The sequence below is a fragment of the Balaenoptera ricei genome, chromosome 9 (assembly GCF_028023285.1).
Source record: "Balaenoptera ricei isolate mBalRic1 chromosome 9, mBalRic1.hap2, whole genome shotgun sequence".
Taxonomy (NCBI): domain Eukaryota; kingdom Metazoa; phylum Chordata; class Mammalia; order Artiodactyla; family Balaenopteridae; genus Balaenoptera; species Balaenoptera ricei.
The window spans coordinates 100,392,771-100,416,127 of NC_082647.1; the positions used below are offsets into that span (position 1 = coordinate 100,392,771).

A 23,357-nucleotide genomic window follows, 5' to 3' on the forward strand; every position below is an offset into this window, starting at 1 on the left:
AAATACTTGAGCTCCTCACCAAAAGCTAATCCAACAGGACCTCCTGTTCTCATCGGAATACCCAGCAAAACCTACTGCTTTGAGAGCAAGGCTTCCCCTTGAACGGGGATGGTTAAGCAGAGACAGGAAGACTAAGACAACCCAGAGCTTACCAACAGTGACGACTCTGTCCCCTCGCAGTGTTTGAGCAGGGGCGTCTGTGACTTACCTTTTCAAGGGGGCAGTGGATACTGTCTCGGAGAAATGGAAGCAAGTTGGGTCGGTCGAATTCAGCATAAAGGCTGATCTGCTTCTCATGGTAGCGCTGCCCCTTATGATGGTCTCTTTTGAAAAGCTTATGCAGATACTAAAAAGAACAAAGGAATAAACCAGGAATATTAAAATAAGAAAAGCAATACTTGTTTAACACTGCTATTTTCAGTTGCAAACAGCTTCCTCGGAGAAGCTGGCAGAAAAGCAGTTTTCAGGGAAAATCTCTAGGTGAAGGGAAAGTGGAAAGGAGAACCCCTGTGGAGAGCAAGGATATGCTGACATTCTCTCTAGAATGGCCCCGAGTGACCTGGCTCTGCCACTGACCGTGTGACCTTGGGCAGGTCACTAACCTCTGTGACTTAGTTTCTTCATCTGCAAAAATCTCCTGGGGTTGTTGTGAGAGCTGAACGAGTTACCATTTGTAAATCACTCAGAACCATGCCTGGCACGTACCCAGCACCACAGAACTGTTAATGACAGGAGTGGTTAATATCATCACGATCATCTACTTCGCCTCAGAAACGAAATGCTTGATCAGTGGTGTTCCTGGATCATAAAAATTCTCATCCTTCATGTAAAAGGGGGTAGAGTCATGAGATAAGAGCATGTTCTTAAAAACTCAAGTAGCAAAAAGCACTAAGTTAATTCTCATACATTCTGCATCTTCTCTCCTTAAGTCTTATTGAGATCTGTGTTTGCAATGAAATACTGCCTCTCCTGGTGACCTCAAAAACAAAAAGTAAAAAAATCAAGAAGAGTACAGGTGTTCTGAATCCATTTTCAAAGCTGATTCCTTTCCCTGACCGTCTGAAAAAGTTAATGGACCTCCAAGGGAGTGAGTGATTCACTTTCTACTTGGAGGCAAGTCTATCAATATATTGTGCGGAAGCCAGAAATCGACATTCAATGTCTAGTTCATGTTAAATGTACACAAACACCCCAGAACCCACCTGAGGCGGGGGGACTTCATCACACCAAGTGCGTTCGCCCCTTGAGTGGATTGGTTCTTCAGAAACACAGAGCGTCAGCCGGCCCTGAAGGTGTGACTGGGAATGAAGTCACTGGAGTTTGACATTCGCTGTTGCACGGGGTCACTAAATAAGCCTAACCAGGACACAAGCACACTGAGAAACCCTTCCTTGGGTTAACTGCTCCCCTTTCTCTCAGGCAAGAAGGTGGGGGGAGTCAGACAGAACTCCACGATCTGATGCAGACTCCGGCCAGTACACTGGCGCAGGGTCAGTGTGTGAGCTGGACACACTGCAGTTTCCCAGAGGCGCAAACAGGTTAGGAAGGCTCTGTCACACCTTTGGGGCAAATTTATAGAGACATTACCTTGCCTGACAGGGAAGATGGGCCACTTCAGTGTGAGCTCCACCACTGCCCTAATGACACTGTCACTAGATACCTCCTGCCTGTAATCCTGTCTCATGGCTCAAGGAGGCCAGAAACCACTGCTTTGTAAACAGATCCCATGCTGGCCAGCTCAGAGGTACCTTGCTTGGGTAAGCAGATAATCGGGAGATTTCCAATCGTGAACAAAAGGGCAAAAGCATCTGTACAACCTCAGAGCAAAAATAACAGAACAAAACAAAACCCCAAAGTACCTCACATTCCTATCTTGGAGTCTTCAAAGGCGTCAATGCATAAAACGGACTAGAATAAAACGCTCTGTTTCCTAACCCGCCTCCCGGGGTGCAGAGAGGTGGGCAAAGATACAGGAGTCCTGATCTTATTTGATGTCCACAGTCCTCCTGGAACAATCCCTATTTTCACTTAAGACTTCTCTTGCATAACTTTGAAAGGACGCGGAAAACACCTGGTCTTGCTTTACGCCCATGATGCCAGCGATGCAGAGAATCCAAGTAGCTCCCAACCCCCCAGAGGAAATCTAGAATCGGGGGACTGTTGGCGCCGGCACGAGACCACATGAGAAGCGGGCACAAGGAATGTCAGGGTGAGACACAAAAAAACAACGCTCTGTTCTGCGATCACTCTGTGGTCCTGAACACGGAACGGCTGTGTGGTGTTTCCTAGGCAGGAGAACTTGATATCCACAGAGCACAGGTCAGGGCGCTGGCTTTGCTGTAATTTATGTCGTAATTCTATTAAATGGTAACTACAGAAGTGTGGACAAAGAACACTGCCTGTGACTCTGGTAAACAAGGAATGTTGCCTGCCATCAAGCCCCCAGACACTGCAGCTCGCCAACCCCCAACCCCCAGTGCGCCCTGAGGGGAATTCAGGATGGAGAAAAACATGCAGTGGCCCTAGATAGTGAAGGTGCATGTGTAAGGAATAATTTCAATGAGCCCAGACTCTCCCATCTTCCCATACAGAGAAAGGCACTAAAATCATTAACTTGAGATGCTTGTTTTTGTGTGTGTGTGTGAGTAGCAGTAATCTTTTGATGTTTGACACCATGTTGTTGTTTTTTTTTCCTTCAGCAAAAACTCCTACATATCCTGGTTCCCCCTACCTCTCTGGAACAGTCCCTCAGAGCTATCTGAGAGGCTGCTTTCCCAGGCTATAGTTCTCAGTAATGTGCTCAAATAAAACATAATTCTCAACTTTTCGGTTGCGCATTTTTTTTTCAGTCAACAGAAGGAACATGCTTACTCCCAGGCATAGTTTGATAACACAAAAATGTGATAACGTTTTTTTTTTAATCACAATTCGATTGTGAGTCAAAGTTAAAGTACCTGAGCTGTTATTAATTCCTCATCTGGATTCAGAGCATATGCTGCATTATAATAATTACAGAATGTTGTTTGCGGTCAAACCTCCCATCTGAATATGAACCTGAAGTGTTCACTCCAGTCTTCTCAAACCAATACTGTAAGGTGATTTGCCTTCCTGTTCAATCAAAGGGCAAAAGAAGAGGACTGTCATGCTTACCACGTGCTGCAACTCTGGTCTGTCTTCTAATTCTTCCACTACCTTTTTAATCTACAGAAAAAAAAAATTTTTTTTAATGTAGAGTTTATGAGGACACAAACATAGCTGCAAAATTATCTGATAAACATCTCTCTTCTTTATGGCGCTAGTGGTCCTAGACACTCATCTGTTTGAACACATGTAAAAACAAAAGGCACTCACTGAAATTTTATCTTCGTTGTCCAGAAGCATGTCAACAGCTTTCTGCAATATGAAAAAATAACCAGTCATTGAAATTTGCCATAGAAAAAAGAGAACACAGAATACAATGTATTGGATAAGGTATCACCATTAAAGGCAGAGGGCTTATTTTACACAGATAAGAAGGTTCTTAGCTTTACAATGGCCCTTCAGTGAGATATTTCTAAATGCATTTTAAAATGTGTTTTAATCTGAGGTCTCTGGGCTTTGCATAGACTTAAAATAGTGCCTTGCTATGACTCACTAATACAAAACATCTGTATAGTTTGCAGTACCACAAAAATGAGCTTTGCTTCTGGCCACCTGAATATCGACTGAGTCCCTCTACAGATTCCACAGATACAAGAAGCTGGTCTTATGTGGAGAAGAGGATAAGAGTCAGGAAAAAAAAGAAAAAGAAAAGATAGCTGAAGTTTCATAACGATATAAAGCTTATGGATTTTTAGAATTGACTTTAGCCACCGTTAACATTCATGAAACACACGTTAGACAGTGCCTGTAGCAAGAGGTAGTGGGAACACAGCCCACCAAACTGAGCCTCATACAGAATACCTGGGTCTTGTCCTTGACTCTGCTATTACATTGCCTACCTGTCTGCTGTGAACATTATTTTCTCTCTGAAATATTAGGACGTTGGAAGAGATTATCCTTAAGTTATTTTCTAATTAGAAAGTTCTCTGATTCCTTAACTTGGGTCCATGCTCTTGAATAGCAATTATTTTGAGCTCATTCATCTTTTGTCTACAGCTTCATGGGCAAAACTAGGCTCTTGAGACACATGGGAGTGGGGTAGGCGTAAGGGGAGACTGGAATATGGGGAAAATGTAATTAATTTCTATATAAGCTTCTCATCCTCTTAATCATCTTCTGCCAGAAAAGCAGAACCTCTGTCCCCTGAACTTCCTGGGAACTGCATTTATTATTTTTAGATCTGTACTGCCTAAGGACTTGACTCCTTCAGTATGAAAAATGGGCTAAAAGCATCTTTCAGAAAAAAGTAGACTTAGCTCCTGTTTAAGCGTGTGAAGACTAATATATAGCACATAATAGATATATAACACAATACCACTAAATACAGTAAAATAAAATTTTAAAAAATTCAAGTGACCCTTTTAGAGCCTTAAGGGTTCTACTCTTTAACTAAAATTTCGATTTTTTGGAATAAGAATCACTGTGTTGTATGAATCTCTTTCTTTCCATCATTAGCACTTGCATTAACTTTTCTTTGTTTAAAACAGTTTGTATCACTTTACAAGAGCCGCTGTGAGCTGTGGAGGTAGCGTGCCCTCCTGAGACAAGCACTCCGCTCTTCAAATCTGTCCTGTAATAAAGTGATACATCCCACGTGTATCAGTCTGGGCATCATCTGAGACCAGTGGAAACTCCACATGCTGAAGCTGTGAATACCAAGGAATAAAACTGCAACAAATGGATCAAAATAGTTTACTTAAAATTTGAATTCTGGGACATACAATTAATAGGGTTGAATGAGCTAAAGCAATATGGCTAGATTCTCTGTATCTATGAGTTATATGAATTGTTTTACCAAAAAAAAGTTATTTCATACACACACACACACACAACTTCAAAAGTTCCACATCAAATTATGATTGCTTTTACAGAATAACCACATCAAGTAAAGGATTCCTGAATGCCGACTACTGGAGTAATATCCAGGGAGGGTCCGAAGGTTCTGAACATGATCAGCATACAGCCAAGTTATGTGATTAACTATTCCAGCATGTGGACAAATGTCTAATTATTAAAAACTTGGGACGGCACAAATAATTTACCAGTAGTAAAATAAGAAACACATTATACCTCATTCACTTTGCTGTACACCTGAAACTAACGCACACTGTAAATCAACTATACTCCAATAAAAATTTAAAAAAAAAGAAAAAAGAAACACATTACCTCGGAATCAAAATCCATTAATAAAACAATTTTATCCTTGATAGAACTGAAAAGATTATGCTTGTGGATCAACTGGAAAACATCCTTATGTCTTAACGTTAAGTATATTTCCAGAGCATTGCCGTAGTTTTTGTCATAGGTGTACCTGGTAAGACAAAAGTTTTTACATTAATGTTCACCAACACATCTAATAAAACACACAGATACACACGTATAAATCATGTTTTACATTAATGAAAACTGAAAAACTTGTTTAGAGAGAAAAGCTAACTTTATTTAGAAAAGTGTTCCTTGGGATTTAACTATATGTGACCAATAAGTATTTCTTTCTCAGAACCTTGCTTCCCATCTCACCAAAATTTTAGAATATTTACAATATCCAACTAATAAAATTTTTCTTAAAAAAGTAAACTCTCAAAATTTTTTAGAGAAATCCATATACCAAAGAAATTACTACCCCACATGAAGGAAATTCTTATTCTAGTAACAGAAAAATCAGTTAAAATTCTTACAAGCAGTGTTCAGCTGACAAAGGGGTGATATTCCAAAAGCTTCTCTGTAAGGAGGTCGTATAAAATTTAAATGTGTTTTTCTGTTGAAACAGTGTTTTTCACATTGCTTAATTCCCTAAGCCAGCTCCTAAATGCCAACTGAACCTAAATTGCACTGGGAATCCATTCTTAGCACTACAGAATTATTAGTATTACTAGTACTGTGTTAGTACTACAGAATCCAAGGGAAACTAGAACAATGTTTCCAGAAGAAAATCCTTAGTGTTCCAACTCAGAAGGCCACACACGTGTCCCCTTCTGTGGAAAGTCTTAAGCAGCCCTGAAATTCTAGGCCATTTTGGTGTACCTTTCTTGGTCTTGGGCAAAAGATGTAAGAGGATGCTGGAGCGGGTTGTCTGAGGCGGGGGGAGTGTTGAGGGGCTGAAGTGGGATGGTCTTCCTGAGATTAACTGCAGTGTGCTGCTTGTTTCACTAAACCAAAGTTCCTAGAGGGCATGGGGTATCTTTATCTACCTCTGCGTCATAGGCATATGGCACAAAGCCCGGGTCACCAAAAGCACCCAGTGAATATGAAAAGCATTAACCAGTCTTCCGTTTTCTAAGCCCTAACTCAGTGCCAGGCACTGCACTTAGCTCTTGATTATGAAACTTCATTAAAACCATCCCTTGCACCGCTGGTGTAGTGGTATCATGCAAGATTCTCATGAAAACCATCCCATAAGGAATTGTCACCTGTGATCTTATAGATAAGGAGTCTGTGGTGTGAGAAATTTACTGACTTGCAGATCCAAGAATGGCAGAATCCAGCGCCTCACTGGGAAACTGATTTGCTTGAGGAGTCTAAGACCTGGCACCCTTCCCTACCTGCACCACTGCCTCTACCAAGTGATGCTGGTTAGGTTCCTCTCCTCTGGGAAGCAATGACATTACAATTGTAAGTTTCACACAATTTCCTTACCTTATGTTCTCGTTGTTGACCGGAGGCTTACGAAAGATTTTTACTAAGAGTGAATATAGGAAAATAGTATAGATCTGCACCCTCCCAATTCAGTTTGACAGATCTAAAATAGGAAAGACTTTTCATGTAGATTGATTTGGAAAAAAGAAGCGCTAAAATATACTCACAGTTCTGCCAGGGTTTTAAGTAACGTTCTGTTCTGACTGTCTTTCTTCAGATGATCCCGAACTGCTTGAACTATTACTGAATTGTTGTACAGATCTCCCGGCCATTCTCGGATCAGTGTGGCAAAACCCTAACCAAGGGCAAGAACAGAGGAAGAACACTCTTTAAATAGGAAAACAATCCAAAGAGTTCATACAATTCCTAAAACTATTCATGGAAAACAGATAAGATCATGTTAGGGTTAAAACACTGGTCCATAAACGTATCATCAGTTTTCACGGGTGGTGAGCGAGGCACACAACGTCCGCATATGCATCCCCATTCGCCATTCCTGAGAAGTAGGCGGTGCCATCCCTTCTCTTGTGATTGGATGAAATGCACAAGGAAGCAAGGCCCCCAGGTCCTTCCATCAAGTGCCACTGCAGAGGCAGAATTTAGGTCTGACTTGCTCTCTCCTCACTCTGGACTAGCCATAACACTTGGAGAACATCTTTAACATCTTACAGATACTGTCCAAGTCAGCTCCACAGCCAGTACGGAGCACACAGTGGCCTTGTTTCCACAATGGAATCACCCGGTATCCCACCTTCAACAAGTTATCATCTCTATCTTCCTTCCACTCACGCCTCTAAACCGAGTTTTGTTTGGGGATTTAGGACGCTGGTTCAAGTCTGTCCCCTGCTCTTACCCTGACTCTCTCTCGATCTCAAATTTTGTGGTTCTGATAGAAAACTCCAGACCCTCTGATTGGATCCTGTTTCCCTCCAGGGCTGATTCCTGGCCAGTGTTCTGGGCAGCTGTGACGTCCTGATTCTCAGCTTTAGCCCTTGTGACTCAAAGTACTGGGGAGCTATTTACACTGATCCTTGGCAACTTTTAGGAAAAAAAAAAAAAAAAAAAAGTGTAGATGTTTTCAAAGGTAGCAAATAGAAGTAAAAATCTTCACATTATTGAAAAAAAATCATATTATTTATATTAAATAACTCAACAAATGCTTTAATGAACTACTTTGAATTGGTTTAAATGATATTTAGAAATGAAAATTGTGTGGTGGAATTTGCTTCTGTAAACTACCAGGATTTGCTAAGAAGAAAATCACAATAATAATCAGGAATATAGTTTTTTTCTGCCAAAGAAACCTCTAGCAAGGATGGCAAAAGACCAGAAGAGGCTGCACATTTTCCATTCAAACTGCAACCTTCCTTCATATGACCATGATTGCAGTTTGACTTGAGAGATTTGGGGAGGACAGTCACGAAGTAAAGAGGATACATTTCATAAAACTACTAAAGCAGAACACTAAAATGTCCTCTGAATCAAAATATGTTGGATCAAGTTTCTGTTTTCTTAAGACTCTGCAATTTATAAGATAAAAAAAAGTCCTGAAAAGATTTCCATCCCAACACTGGCAGCTCTCAGTAGACCTGAAACCAGAGGTAATACTGTTCAGGAAAAGAAGAAAGCCTGGCTCCTTTTCCTCTTTTCCGTGATTCAGGCAACGGCCTTGCAGTACTGCCAACTTCTAATACAAAATAAGACAAAATGACAGGTCGTGTTGTGCGATAAAAACCTGAGGACTCCAGCGTAAACTGAAATAAACATTGATCACATTTCACGTTAGGCTTTTCTCTGCTTAACTGGTTTTGTGTACCTTTGAATAAATGTGCTAAAAAATACTGATGAAATCGCCCCTGGGGCCTTTATTATTAATTAGAGGACAGAGTTACCAGGGAGCTATTATGATCCAGTGGCAAAATCAGAGAACCCCCTGGTGCCTATCATACTGGGTTGGTCAGAAAGTTCGTTCGGGTCTTTCTGTAAGATCATATGGAAAAACCCAAACGAAGTTTTTGGCTGACCCGATAGTAAGTAAAAGGTTAAAGACTATTCATTAAATGAAATGCCATAGAAATACATTTGTCATTAATATTATGAAGCAAAACTTAACTATTTAAAATAATTCTGCTAGGCTGTAAATTAAAAGGCAAAGCTATATGCATTTCAGTAGAAACCCCGTACAAAGAAGTTATGAAGAACCAGTACCTCCAAGAAAATACTGTTCATATATTTTCATTTTCAATCTGATGTTTAGTGCTATATTTAGCAGCACAAAATTTTCATCCACATTATATGTGATCAAAAGTGTTGCTACAGAACACTGCTGTCTGATTAATTATGTGACAATTTAATTCAAAATTAAACATGAAACGGAGAATGATGGAAGCTAAAATGCAAATTATTTATAAGAGCTTATGACAAACCAAATTATTTATAACCTTCTTAATAGTACTGACCAGGCAGACACCCTAAAATATTCAGGAAAACACATCTACAAGCTTTGAGTCATGCTTATTTCTTTCAGTCTCAGTCAAAAGTTTTCCAGATATGAATTAACAAGACACCTTTAATGATACAGGATTTAAAACAGTTTCTTGAAAAAGTAAGGGTTGAATCATGAATTGTGACAGAATCATACAAATAAAAAAATTGCTTTTTTATGGTTAAATTACATTACTTTAAAAACAGGACAAGTATACTAAGCTTCGGTATTTCAAAATAAAGCTCATACTCTTTCCATCATTTTCACAGAACACTCATGATTTTCTTTCTTTTGGGAAGACGTACAAAGATGGAAAATTTATGACAGCCACTCTGTGTACTCAGAACATACTGGAAAGAAAGAGAAGTCCATTATAAGTCTTTCTTCACAGAAGAAACCTTTTCCAATAACTATGACGGCCAATAATGGCCTCTCATTAGATCTCTTATAACACGTTGCTCTGCCTGTCTTACTTATTTTCTAGTTGCTTAAAGCTTATTAACACAGTCTCCCCAGTCAGTCTGTAAGCCCGCTGAAGCCTGGGACTGTGTTTTTATTTCTCTTGGATCCAAATGAGTACTCAGCCCGGTTCTTGACCACGGTAGGTTCTAAATAAAGATGTGCTGAATTGGACTGAATAAGAAATGAATAGAAACCACGCTCCGAGACTTTGGCAGTTGGCACCTAGCACAAGTGGCAGAAACTATTACCATAGACTCTTCTGTACAGACCTGGAAAGGAACAGACCCATGCTGGTAGGGAAGACTGGATTATGGTATCAGAACACATGCTGATGAGAGAGCATGAAGAGATGCTGCCTTCATTAGTTTGTACAGTTATTAAAGAAATACGTTTTTTTTAATTTTAAACATCTTTATTGAAGTATAATTGCTTCACAATGGTGTGTTAGTTTCTGCTTTATAACAAAGTGAATCAGCTACACATATACACACGTTCCCATATCTCCTCCCTCCCGCATCTCCCTCCCTCCCACCCTCCCTATCCCACCCCCCCAGGCGGTCACAAAGCACTGAGCTGATCTCCCTGTGCTATGTGGCTGCTTCCCACTAGCTATCTATTTTACATTTGGTAGTGTATATATGTCCATGACACTCTCTCACCCTGTCACATCTCACCCCTCCCCCTCCCCATATCCTCAAGTCCATTTTTTAGTAGGTCTGTGTCTTTATTCCCATCTTGCCACTAGGAAGAAATACGTTTTTCGAGTTTAATTCATCCGAAAGCACATAGTCCCTTCCTATGATAAGAATACAGGCTTGGAACAGTAAAGGAACTACATAGGTCACACAGGCATCAGGATGCTTGAATCTGACGTATCCAGGAACACGTGGCTGACAGTAACTGACCAAGTGTGCGAGTTATCAGGATAAAAGCGCACCATCTTAAAGGTCCCTTTAGATCTTAAGCTCTAAAAATCATCTCAGAGTTAGAATATAGTGTTTGCATTATTACTCCTCCTTAAATTGAATCAGTTATTTGTTAAAAAAGTATCTCAGTAGGCACTCAAAACACAGGAGTTCTTTTTCTCATTCCCTCTCTGATTGTCTCTTTCTATCTATTAACCTTTCTTTTTGGTTTTGTGTTTTTTTTTTTTTTTTTTAGGCTGCACCACACAGCATGCAGGATCTTAGTTCTCCGACCAGGGATCAAACCCATGCCCTCTGCAGTGGAAGTGCGGAGTCCTGACCACTGGACCGCTAGGGAATTTCCATTCTATCTATTAACCTTTCTGCAAGCCACCCCGCATTCTTGTGGGAAGGAGAAAAGCTGTAAATAAAGTCTTCCTTATTTTCAAAACGTAACATCAGAATGTACGAAGGCAGTGACAACCTGCAACGTACAGGGAGGTACCAAAAATGAAAACTGATCACTGGGTTAGGTCCCTGAACTTTATAAGGAGCCGAAGATGGTGCCACTTTTATGAAAGACTCTGAAGTTTGGGCAGAAGCTGGAGAACAGCAGTCGGTGGTCCGGTATCTCCTGATTTATGGATCGCCCCAGCACCGGCTCTGATCAGGAGCTTACCAGCCTTGTCTAGAACCTGCCCACGAGAAATCCCATCTTTTCCTCTAGTCAGAAGTGGGTGCAGGCTGAGTCTTCCCACCACGTTTCGTGGATAGCTTTATTAGAGCACCCAGCATACAACGTAATAATTTATCTGTTTATATCGGGGTCCTCAAACTCAGTCCTGTTGACACTTGAGGACAGATAATTCTTTGTCATAGGGGGGCTGTCCTGTGTGTTGTAGGGTGTTTAGCGGCAACCTTGCTGGCCACCACCCACTAAATGCCTGTAGTGCCAATTCCCCAGTCGTGACAATCACACACGTCTCCAGACATTGCCAAATGTCCCCTGCGGGGGGGTGGAATCCACCTCTGTTGAGAACTGCTGGTTTATATGCTTGGGTGTGACTCAGACTAGAGCTATCGCTAAATGCGCATCATTTCATTCACATCTGCATGCTTAGCGCCCAGCACATTCCTGGAATACAGTAGGCACAAAACAGAGACTTTCTGAATAAATGCATTTTAAAGGAACAAACTTTAAAAATTATCATCCATTTTGGGTACGTGCAAACACCAAATTTAAAGTCAAACCCAGGCATACCTATTATGGATGGCCTTAGACAACTTATTTAATTTCTTTAATTTTTAGTTCCTCTGTAAAATTGGATATTACTATGTATAGTGCTGCTGGGAGTATAATATCGCAACATGCATGTAAAAGTGCAGCGTGTACAGTAGATAAGCAGTTTAAGTACCACCTTTCTCCTTAAACAATAAGCAAAACAGATCATTTCCAATCCCTTCCCCCTACCTGCGTCCCGATTTCTCTGCAATCCTCCTTCGGCAAACTTAGTTCTGAGACTCAAGTTTTAGAAAGTTCTGAATTCTTTAAGGGCAGTAGAAGCATCATTAGCAGATGCTATTCTATTTATGAATTCCCCCGAATGGTACTTGGTCCTTTCCCTTTAGCTGTATCGAGGAGGTAGCTTTAAGGAAATATTCAAAATGTCCATGGATTAGACATTTTCTCTAACAAGGTCCACATAAACATCAGTGGTCATCAGAGTGTATGTATCTCAGTTTCATCGACCACATAGAAACTACAAGTCTGTCGCCTTTAAGCCAGCTGCTCCAGTGTACCATTTTTCTAGATTTCATAACATTTTTCACTGAGAACAATTTGACCATGTTGGAATGTCATACCTCATAATCACTTTCCAAAAATTCATGCAAGATCATTTCATAGATGAGTGGTTTCAGAACTGGATCCCCTCTTGGCAAATAAGGACTAATAGCCTAAGAAAGGAAAAGGCAAAAAAAAAATCTTTAAAAAGTAGCAAAATAAAACTGTATTCCAAAGAGTCAGCAAATATAAAAATATATATTTACGTTAAAAACTTAAGGCAACAGAGTACTTTGGAAAAATATTATGATGAGAAAAGATTCAAATAAGCTCTACCTTCTTATAACATGTTATAATACATTTTAAAAAGTATAGATAAGGTGTCTACATGTATGAATGAATGAATAAAAGACACTGCCTCAATTAAGTTAAACATTATCTCTCTGTTCTTCCTGATGAATTAATGAAAATCTAATTAATACGAGGGAGAATGATGATAAAAGTCAACTTCTTAAGTAATCAAGGAGTTATAGGTCATCTACTCATCTTTTTTTTTTCCTTAAAATGGAATACATCAACCTTTAAAAACCCATAATCATCGTTTGAAATTAAGGGAAAATAAACCTTGCGTTTTTAGCTACTTCAGCACTGTGTTAAGTGTTGCATTTCCAAACACTGTAAATGGTTCTGCAGTGCACTACCCACCAATCGCCATGCTCTGTCCTGGGGACCCAGAGCTCCAGGCACTGTCCCCAGGGGCTCACAGCTTCAGAGGGAAGATATGCAGATATCTAAACAGCCAGTTGCAATATTGCGTGCTAAGTGTCTTGAGAGAGGGGCAAACAAGATGCTGTGGCGAGGTGGATCTTAGAGACTGAAGCAGAAGTGACAGATGCCAGGGGCCTGTCAGGCCAAGAGAGAGGGGGAAGGGCACCCTGGTAGAGGGAACAGCATGGGCAAAGGCACGGAACCATGAATGCACACTCTGCATGCAGGAAGGTCAGCATGGCTCAGACATGTGAGACGGGGGTCACGGGAGGGAGATGAGGCCGAAGAGGAAGGTGACGTGGGGTCACGAAAGGGATTCAGATTTTATGCTCTGAGCAGGAGGGAAATGAGCGGAGCACATGTAGTTTTTAAACGGCTAACTGTGGGATAGGGTTGTCTCTAGATCTGCCAGAAGGCCCTTGCAATCGCTCAGGCGGGAGTTAAGGCAGTGGTACCAGAGGGGGAGGAGAGGCCCAACTGGTACTGACAAAGTGAAACTGACAAGAACTGGAGATTAAACAGAATAAGGAGGTGAGTTAGATGTTCTCATCAAGACAATGGCTTTAGCTGCATAGCACAGGGAGATCAGCTCAGTGCTTTGTGACCCCCTACAGGGGTGGGATAGGGAGGGTGGGAGGGAGGGAGACGCAAGAGGGAGGAGATATGGGGATGTATGTATACGTATAGCTGATTCACTTTGTTATACAGCAGAAACTAACACACCATTGTAAAGCAATTATACTCCAATAAAGATGTTAAAAAAAAAAAAAAAAAAGACAGTGGCTTTGAGCTATTAAGCATGGAGAAATGAGTATACTGTGATGTGGTACACACAGATTGAAAGGAGAAGGACCAAACTTGGGAGGGAAATGGATTCACATTCATCTGAGTGATCATTCTCAGCAGCATGTACACACAAGGAAAAATGTCCATCACATGCTTCCAACATAGATAAGGAATTCAAAATAGAGGTCTGGGTGATGGAGCCATCATGGTAAACATGGCCATAGGACTGGAGAAGATCCCCCAAGATCAACCCAATAAACATGACGAGAAGTGTCCTTGAGGGTCTCCTGGAGAAGAGTTACATTTATGGGGCAAGCAGAGGACAAGGCACAGGGCTGGCCAGCTGAATAACTGGAATTTTTAAAAGCATGTTCATAATTCTAAGAGAACACTGAAAAGGCTCACGAATACTGAAAAGTTTTTTTAAAATGTTTTAAACAGATCTCCAGACATAGGAATACTTTATTGATTAGTTTAGATATTGTAAACTAAATTGAAAGATAAAAAAATGAAATACCAAAATTATTTGTTGGAGCTATCTGGCCAAAATTTTCCATTTGTCTTCCAGCAAGTAAGATGTTGGAAAATGCACTAATTCTTCAGTACATGTGAAAAAAGCCTTATGTTTATAATCTACTATGATGAGACTATACCTGTTTTCCACATTCATTAAAAAGAACATGAAAACTTCCATCTGAACACAGAGGGAATTGGATGGAGATAAGAAAGTGAACACATCATATATGTAATACATTTGTATATATTTTATGCACATAAAATATAAACCAGGTTTCTATTTGGTAACTAATTTCTAAAAGTTTTTCTTTCTAGCTGAAATAGTACTCGCTTCCCAATAAAGAACTGATTACTATTAATTTTATTTCCATCTCAATATACTACATACAAAAATTAAAGAGTTAAAAATAAAGCTATGCTTACCTTAAGCTGTCCAATTTCTTTAAATTTATAAACTTCATATTCCCAGAGTGCTGCATTTTTCCCAAGAATTTTCTGGCATTTGCTGGCAGTAAAAACACCCCAGGGAAAAGAAAGTATAAATAAGGAAAACAAACAGAGGCAGAATAAGTAGACATTTCCCCTAGTGGTTTAGATAAATCTCTCATCCCAGAACTTTGACACATTTCCATTTCAAGTGCCAATGAACATAAAGGTATTACTGGTACTCACTTGACTGCGTATACAAAGTTGATGGAAATCATGAACATACGAAATACTTATAAATAAAGATGAATCCCTTTCAGAAGACTTGGATTAGGGGTTTTCCCACTGATTTTTCTGTTCTGAGTTTCCTACGTATCCAGATGAGCGCTGCTGGTCTGGGGACCCTTCCGCTATAAACCATTTAGGTTCTTGTCCTGCAAACCAGGAGCCTGGGGCCTGATCATTTCCATTTACTGCCACCCTCCTGTTGGGAGACGTTCTCCTTGAACTGTGAGCAGAGGCAATGGCCGCTATATCCTGGACGGTCTCTTCTGGGATGCTTGTAGCGTGAACAGCCCTGGAGGTGAGAGGACACAGCCTGTCTCTCCCTCTGGAGCACAGGGCAGGTTTGTTCACTGCCCAGTAAAATAAAAATAACATCTTCCTCTGGAGCCAAGGGCAGGCAGGCTTACTGCCCATTATAAAAGAATCAGACACCCGAAGCCCAGGGTCCCTCTCCTGTAACACAACCTGCTGCCTGGGCAGGGTCATCTGGCCTCTCTGCCTCATGCTGTCGGATCTGGAGAAAGTGCTGGTACTCTGGCCACGACTACTGCTGAGGTAGACACGGTCCTGTGTCTCTGACCCCGGAGTATCAGGTCTTTTGCCAGCGCTCATGAAACCGGCAGGCAAACTTGTCAGCTTATAAAAAGGGTAAAATATCAGACTCTTCATGGTTTCTGACACCCTTCTCATTAAATAATGAGAAAACCATTTTTCATTTAGTGCAAATGAGATAGTAGGTGGGTAAATTAACATGTATCAATCCATTCTGTGGTTAAAACCACTACTATTCAAAAATAACCCCTGTTAGAAAGATGTAAAAAAAAAAGTCTGTCAACTGTAGAGAATGACTTATTCGTATTGCTAACATGGCTCAATTCTATTTATATTAACAAATAATTGTGAAAACATCTTGATTACCGTGCCGCTATGTCGTACTCTCCTTTCTCCACCAGGTGGTTTATATATGCCAAGCCGATGTCCTAGGGGAAATGAAATAAAGGAATTCCATACTTAACTGGAAGACATGGAAAGTTGGGTCTCCGTTCCTGAGTGGGCCCACTGCCTGAACCTGTTCATACATCTTAGTTTGCTTTACGTAATTATGTTCATTTCTTTCTTGAGCGTATTTAAATATACTTGTATTCTCACAAAGTTTAGAGTTTACAATTTTAAAAAATGTTACTACTTTAAAGGCTCCTAACCTGCCCTCTTCTAAAAAATTTCCTACAAAGAAATCTCTGATAAGAGAAACATGACCCAACAATTTCATGTTGTCACTGGATAAAAAATTGGTTCTTGTGCTTTCATCCCTAAAACGTGAGCTGCCTGTCTCTTCTACACCAAGTCTGAGGAAATGCTGTAAGAAAAATGAAATGACAGATCATTTGAAAGGGAAATATTTAAAGTTAACATCAAAGTGAAAATGAGCTCAGAAAACCAGGTCATTCAAACCCACGAGTTTACAGATGAGGAGACTGGAGCTCAAAGCACTGAACCGACTGGCTTCACAGGATTCACGCTCCTTCACTTATTCTACCTTAGAGTCCCGAAAGGATATGAGGTGGCCTGTGCCACCAGAGATGGGGCACCTCTTGCTTGATCTCCTCATGACTCTTATGAAAGATCAGATCCACCTAAAAGCATTTGCATGAGAAGCTTGAACTCAATATATGTAACAAAACTTGGATTTTAAGTTCTACTTCATGCACAAAAAATTTTTTGTGGAGCTTCTTCCTGGATGGCAGAAATGGCAGGAGCCCATTTTTCTCTCTGCCTGCCTTATCCTAGGAGAAAAATGTCCAGGCGTGATTAATGTAAAGGACATGCCCCATTTCAAGAGTGAAGGGAAATACCCAAAGTTCTTAGTTTATTAAACTTTCACTTTAATGACTACTGTGTAGGAAATCGTATTTCAAATCTGTTGGAACTACGGAGTGAAGAAAAGGTGCTTAACTTTATTTCTCTGAAAATAGATCACATATCACAGTATCTACCGTGAGTCTACAGGTTCAGAGAAGAGATGCCTCTTTTGCAGAGTCCATTTCTCTAACCTTTCTCCCCATGTCCATGCTCCCTCCCAATTCATCCTCTGTCTCTGTGCTCCTTTAACCTCAACCTGATTTTCTCTCTTCTCCCTTAAGCATAAGCACGTTAAATGTCTTACACGAAATACCCACCATCACCCAAAACCTCCCCATGATGTCATAGCCCCCAGCGATAGTCTTGACTCTTTTCCACTTCGAGGCTAGCCTTAGTCTATATTCAACTCAACTTCATCATCTCCTATTCACTTTCACTCCACCAAGCATGTTGAGAATAAATAATATTTACAGAAAATGCACTTGTCACTTTCATATTACCAAATCCAATGTACAACTGACTAAGCTAAGCCTGTCTTACTTTTGACCTGCTTACTTCAACTCTACTCTTCTACTGGCTGGAATACTCCATTTCTAGGTAATCCTTGCTTATTCTCTACAATTTTGAATGAATAAAACAACATAAGATGCTCTTGTTCTCTCTCTCCCTTTTAGTTCCTGAACTATTTTGCTTGTATACTCTTTGGGAATTAGGCTTTTTGGGGAAGTTTTAAAGAGAAGTTTAAGGTGGGGAAAGTGTAGGCGGAAGGACTTTGCACTGGAACGCAAATAGCCATAAATAACTAAGTTTCCAGTTTTCAACTGTAAACCAGAGTCTTGGGCTAGATGATCTCTAAGGACCCTTCACACTCAGAGGATAACATTTCTGCTTTCCATCTGCACATTCATTTTCACAGTTAGCAAAGAAATGGGATTTCACTCACAATATTTTTCCCAAGTCCAAAATATAATAAAAATATATTTGATGTCCTAAATTAGTCACCATAACAAAATAAATTGAGCCTGTTCTTACAGAGACACTGAAGCAGTCTAGTTTTATGAAACTACTCTTTTGATAAATTTCATGATAATGTGATTTTACCTGTGATTTAAAGAAACTTCCCCACGCATAACTGGAAAGCTTTGTATTTAAAGTGTATTTATAAATCCAGTTTCCAAATTACCTAAAACTACCTCCTAGCAGGTGTTCAAGTTTCTTGTTTACAAGCAGAAACTGATTCAATAAAATGAACTATTTTGACCTCACAGGTTAGGGAATTCGTTTGAAATAACTTCTCAAAAGGTAGCAAGAATCCGTTCTTTTCAAATTACTTTCAGCCTCATTATAACTTATTGAAAGGTAAAGTTATGTTTCAAATAGTAAAATTACATACTTACCAGAATCTTATGTCTTTTAATGTTCTTTTGGCTAATTTCAGCTGCCATCAGAGCTTCCTGTATTTACATAAGCATGATAAAAGCAGTCGAAAAGGAGGAAGGGAAAAGGGGAGAGAGTGGGAGAGAGAGACGTTGAGGTCATAAACACTATATTTATTATGTTTTAAAGTTCTGGGCTACATAAATAAGCTCCATTTTCCCATGGCTTTTGCTTCAAGCACAGAAATTTTTAATGTTATGGTTGAGTGAACCTCACTGAATTCAAACTCAAACAAAAGCAGTCAACCAAAATGAAGACTTCTCTTATTTCCATTTGAATTCATTTCCACATTAGGACACTGGAATCACATTTCATACGCAACTCAAAATACAACAAAATCTCTTATGTTCAAACAAAAAAATCTGTCATTCTAAATCTGTATGACATATATTAATCAAGGGGCACTTTTCCTTTATGAAGCATAAAAAGTAACCTGTATGCATACATTTAGGTACAACTACACTAAGATTTTGAAAATCTCTGATTTTATTTTTATTTTGGTAAGTTTACAATGATTACTTTAACACAAATGTTTGAAACACAAAATTATTTCTTTAAGAAGCTGCTGGATCTAAAGCAATAATGGTAATAACTGGGGTATGAACTTGGTATCAATACCTGGACTCCAAAGAGTTTATAAATTAAAAACTTTTTTTCCAAATCCTTTCAGGTGGTTACAAACTTAAAGCACCAAATAAGTGGACCATTTTTTGTTTGTTTTTGGCTGATTAGCATATAAGACTATCCAGAGAGTTTCTCTAACTAAACCAACACAATAATACCTTTGCAGCTATTAAAACGTTAAAATGTTTTCCTTTTTTAAAAAAAGCCATGATGGGGCATTATCTACTCAAATTAGTCTGAACCAAGACTCAATGACGTGGACAACATCATTCCATCTGAACAGGTAGTTCAAACCCTCCTGAGTATAGTTTGATAGCTTTACTTTTTACGCATGATATAAGCACAAAATAAATGATTTCACTAAAATATCCAAATGGATGATTCTGAAATACTAGCTTTATTTTATTTTTCTTGAAAAACCACCAAATAAACTTATCAGTAGGCTGGATCTAACCCACCCCTCCCTCCATCACCAATTCCTCCTCCATCACCAATTCCTCTTCCACTGAACAGTAAGGCCAGTCAACCTCCCTGCAGTCTTTATTCCCCCTAATTTCCGAAAAGAATATTGGAAAGTTATTGGCCTCCTACGTATTACTAGCTTAGAACATGCTAATTCACCTACATGAAAAATTTATTACAAAACCCTTTTAGCCCCTCTCTGTTACCGACGTGTCAATACTTTGAAGTAAAAGCAAGACTACTTCATATTTCTTCTTTTCAAGGAGCCAGTCGATGTGGTCATCTTGGTCTCGTTCCTTGGCTACGACAACATCTCTTGGACTCACAATGTAAAAGAGTGACTCCCCTTCCGAGTATTCTAGAGATAAGAGAACAATAACTTGGGTGACTCAACAGTAGAAACCTTGGCAGTGGTTTGGGGGGACAGGGTTAGGCTACCCAACTTACGAGCGAACAGAAAGCTCTCTTACCTTTGGAATAAATGTGTTCAGCTGTGTTTGAAGGTAGGGGTGGGAGACAGGGTAGAGAATGACAGAATCTATTCCGGTGCTTTAAAAAATATTTACACGTAAAATGATTTGAATGAAAAAAGGAAAGGAAGGAGGAAGAAAGGAAGAGAGGGAAGGAGGCAGGAAATACCAAAAAAACTTGAAAAAAATAAGGTAGGCTTAAAAATTCTGTTTCATATATTAACGTTCTGACCTCAGCTGAAAGACAGTGCTCAAAATTCTCCATGTCTATTGTATATAATTTATCTACTGTATATAAACTTTATTGATGGCCATTTACAGCAGTTCTATTTTTACAGAACAATTACACCCCACAGTTGGCGATAAATGTTTCCTCCTCCTCAAGGTCAAGGCCATCTAAAGCATAAATGACAGATGCCCCAAGCCCTGGAGACATCATCTATCATTTCAGCATGTTGTGCACAATGCCGATGGTAAGGGTTTCCTGAAGAATTCAATTATAAAACCTGTTCTGAAGGGTTTCTAAGTGTGCAGCAGAGTTTGCTCTGAGCAAAAAATACCTCAACTGGATGCTTTCACTTGTGAATCACATTTGCTTTTTGCTAAGTCCAGAATAAACACTCCTATTTCTCAGCCGATCAAGGGCTTCATATAAGAAAGCTCTAACAGATATAGGATATTTCCTCATTGACCAAAATGAGAACTGAAAATATTCTCAAAACATGTCTATTGTTTTTAAAGCAGGAAAGAATTTCTCAACAGCCAAAGCTGTTCTATTTTTTCATCAATGTATTTTTCAAGGATATGATGACACCAAAACACAGAGGCCCCTGGTACGACTACAAAGCAATGCTTCTCCCTTTATTTCCAAGCAGTGACTAAGTGTATTCATGCATCCACTCAACAAATATTCGGTGAAAGCCTAGTATGTACCAGGCACTCTTTCAAGCTCTGAGCGTTCGGTCAAAGAAAGACAATTTCTCTGGCAACCCAGAGTACACCTTCTAGGGATATAAAGTTGGGAGTGATACGCCAACTAGAGAACCATGCTGCTTGACGTCAGTGTAAGGCAGGTGTCACATGAAATAGGACAGGAGACCAAATACAAGAACAAAGGCCACAAAGCCTCCTCACCTTGGTCCTGGCCTCATCTCTACCCCTCCCTTCTGCTGTGGGAACTCAAGCAAGTTCTACAGCATCTCTGGGCCTTGACGCCTTCATTTTCAACATAAAAGGCCTGCCCAGATAGGCTCTAAGAGCCTTTCAGCACCTTCATTTAAATTCCTGGTTGTGCTACTCAAGTGGAGGGGAAAAAACATAAATATAAGAAATAACGTGAGTCAGATCCTTGATCTCTCTCACCTAAGTGATAATCTCTACATTCATTTTCCTGAAAGCCCCTCACAGTCAGGGCATCAGAAGAGATCTCTTCACAAGTCTCAGAAAGCGGCTGGATGATATCCAGTCTGGGCCTGGCGCAGTATTCTCTTTCCTAAGGGGAAAAAGAAAGGCTCATTTGAATTACATTTCTGTAAATGATACAAATTAGGGACTTCCCTGGTCGCGCAGTGGTTAAGAATCTGCCTGCCAATGCAGAGGACACGGGTTCGGTCCCTGGTCTGGGAGGATCCCACATGCCATGGAGCAACTAAGCCCGTGCGCTACAACTACTGAGCCTGCGCTCTAGAGCCCATGAGCCACAACTACTGAGCCCGTGTGCCACAACTACTGAAGCCCGTGCTCTGCAACAAGAGAAGCCACCGCAGTGAGAAGCCCACGCACCAATGAAGAGTAGCCCCCGCTCGCCGCAACTAGAGAAAAGCCCGCATGCAGCAATGAAGACCCAAAGCAGCCAAAAATAAATAAATTAATTTAAAAAAAAAAAAAAAGTACTGCCTTGTGCAAGATCACATGGATACTAAGTGGCCAAGTGTCACAGCATATTTTAAAAAAATGATACAAATTAATTCTAGGTAGCCATAATTAAGTGCTTTGGTTTTATAAATTTGGCAGGTGTAAGCCCTTCTCACCACCTGCTGTGGACGGCCTCATAGCAGTGGTTTATTTTGACCTCTTGGATGAGGTACACAGGACAGGTACCACTGTACTATGTCAGCGGTCTACAACTGCAGCCCTTTCAACTCCAAGGGACGGCTACCACATCCTTAGATAACTCTGTTACATCTTCCTCACAAATATGAGAGAGAGTGAAAATTACATTATAAACTGCTGCATGATCCAGACCACTGCCACCACTAGTCCTTTCACAGGGGATGCTGAAAAGCCAGAGACTAAGAGTTACGTCTACAGCAAAACTTGCTGAGCTGATGTAGATGTTCTGTGTCTGCACTGCCCAGCGTGGTAGACATGAGTCACGAGTGGCCATCGGACACCTGAAATGTGATGACTGTGCCTGAGAAACTGAGTTTTAAATTTTATTTCATTTTCATTAATTTCAACTTGGATAGGCACATAAGCTTAATGACTACAGTTTTGGACACTGCCGTTCTAGATCAAGATAGAAGGGGAAAAGATGCTTTACTGAGGGCCTATGACAATTGCACTAGCCTAGTAGGTGACTGTCCACAGATTCTTCTCGCTGAGTCCTTAAATCACCCTTCAGTAAGTACTGTTCTTCCTAATATTGCAGATGAAGGAACTGAGGATCAAAAAGTTTACTGAGGTCAAAGTTATATAAGTAAACGGCGAGACAGGGATTTGTGGAAAAACTGGGACTATGGATTTGAAATCAAGTTTGTTTTACTATAAAACTCAAGCTCTTTGAGTATTCAGTACAGAGGCATGAAAGATACACTTTATTTTCCAAAGCAGCAAGACCTAAAGCAGTAAGACCTAAAGCAGTGTGGCACTGGTATAGAGAATACAGATGAAAGGAACAAAATGAAAGAAATCCAGAACTACTCCCAACACTCCAAGGTTCCCCAGTAAATCAGTAAGCCTCGAAGATTCCTTTGATCAATTTTGTTAGGTTAATTGAGAAGCGATTACATCAGCTTTGCATCTCATATATTTAAAACAGTCCAAAAGAAAAAGCAATTATGAAAGATCCACTATTAGAGGAAAAAACCCCAGTGAATATACAGGATAATTTATCAGATCTGTGGAGAAATGACAAATATCTTGCTTTTAAAACAACAAAAAGGAAAAAACTGAAAAATTTGACTATTTAAAAAATTAACAGCTATAACAATGACACAAAATATCAAAATTGGAATAGCAAAATAGAAAAAAAATTGAACCAAATAATGTTGAAAGAAAATCACCTTGCTAGACCATATAAATAGCTCCTT

General features: G+C 40.0%; 1 protein-coding gene across 1 annotated transcript in view; it reads right to left on the minus strand.

Annotated features, from left to right (window-relative positions):
• VPS41 (VPS41 subunit of HOPS complex) overlaps nt 1-23,357 on the minus strand; it is a 182,383-nt gene that overhangs the window by 22,007 nt on the left and 137,019 nt on the right. Inside the window, exons 12-22 of the mRNA XM_059934200.1 lie at nt 21,409-21,538; nt 19,819-19,934; nt 18,451-18,507; nt 16,112-16,173; nt 14,906-14,987; nt 12,493-12,585; nt 6,945-7,072; nt 5,308-5,452; nt 3,352-3,393; nt 3,151-3,201; nt 209-346 (exon numbers count right to left, since the gene is read on the minus strand). Of these exons, the coding sequence (XP_059790183.1) occupies nt 209-346; nt 3,151-3,201; nt 3,352-3,393; nt 5,308-5,452; nt 6,945-7,072; nt 12,493-12,585; nt 14,906-14,987; nt 16,112-16,173; nt 18,451-18,507; nt 19,819-19,934; nt 21,409-21,538 (1,044 nt within the window). The remainder of the gene's footprint in view (nt 1-208; nt 347-3,150; nt 3,202-3,351; nt 3,394-5,307; nt 5,453-6,944; nt 7,073-12,492; nt 12,586-14,905; nt 14,988-16,111; nt 16,174-18,450; nt 18,508-19,818; nt 19,935-21,408; nt 21,539-23,357) is intronic.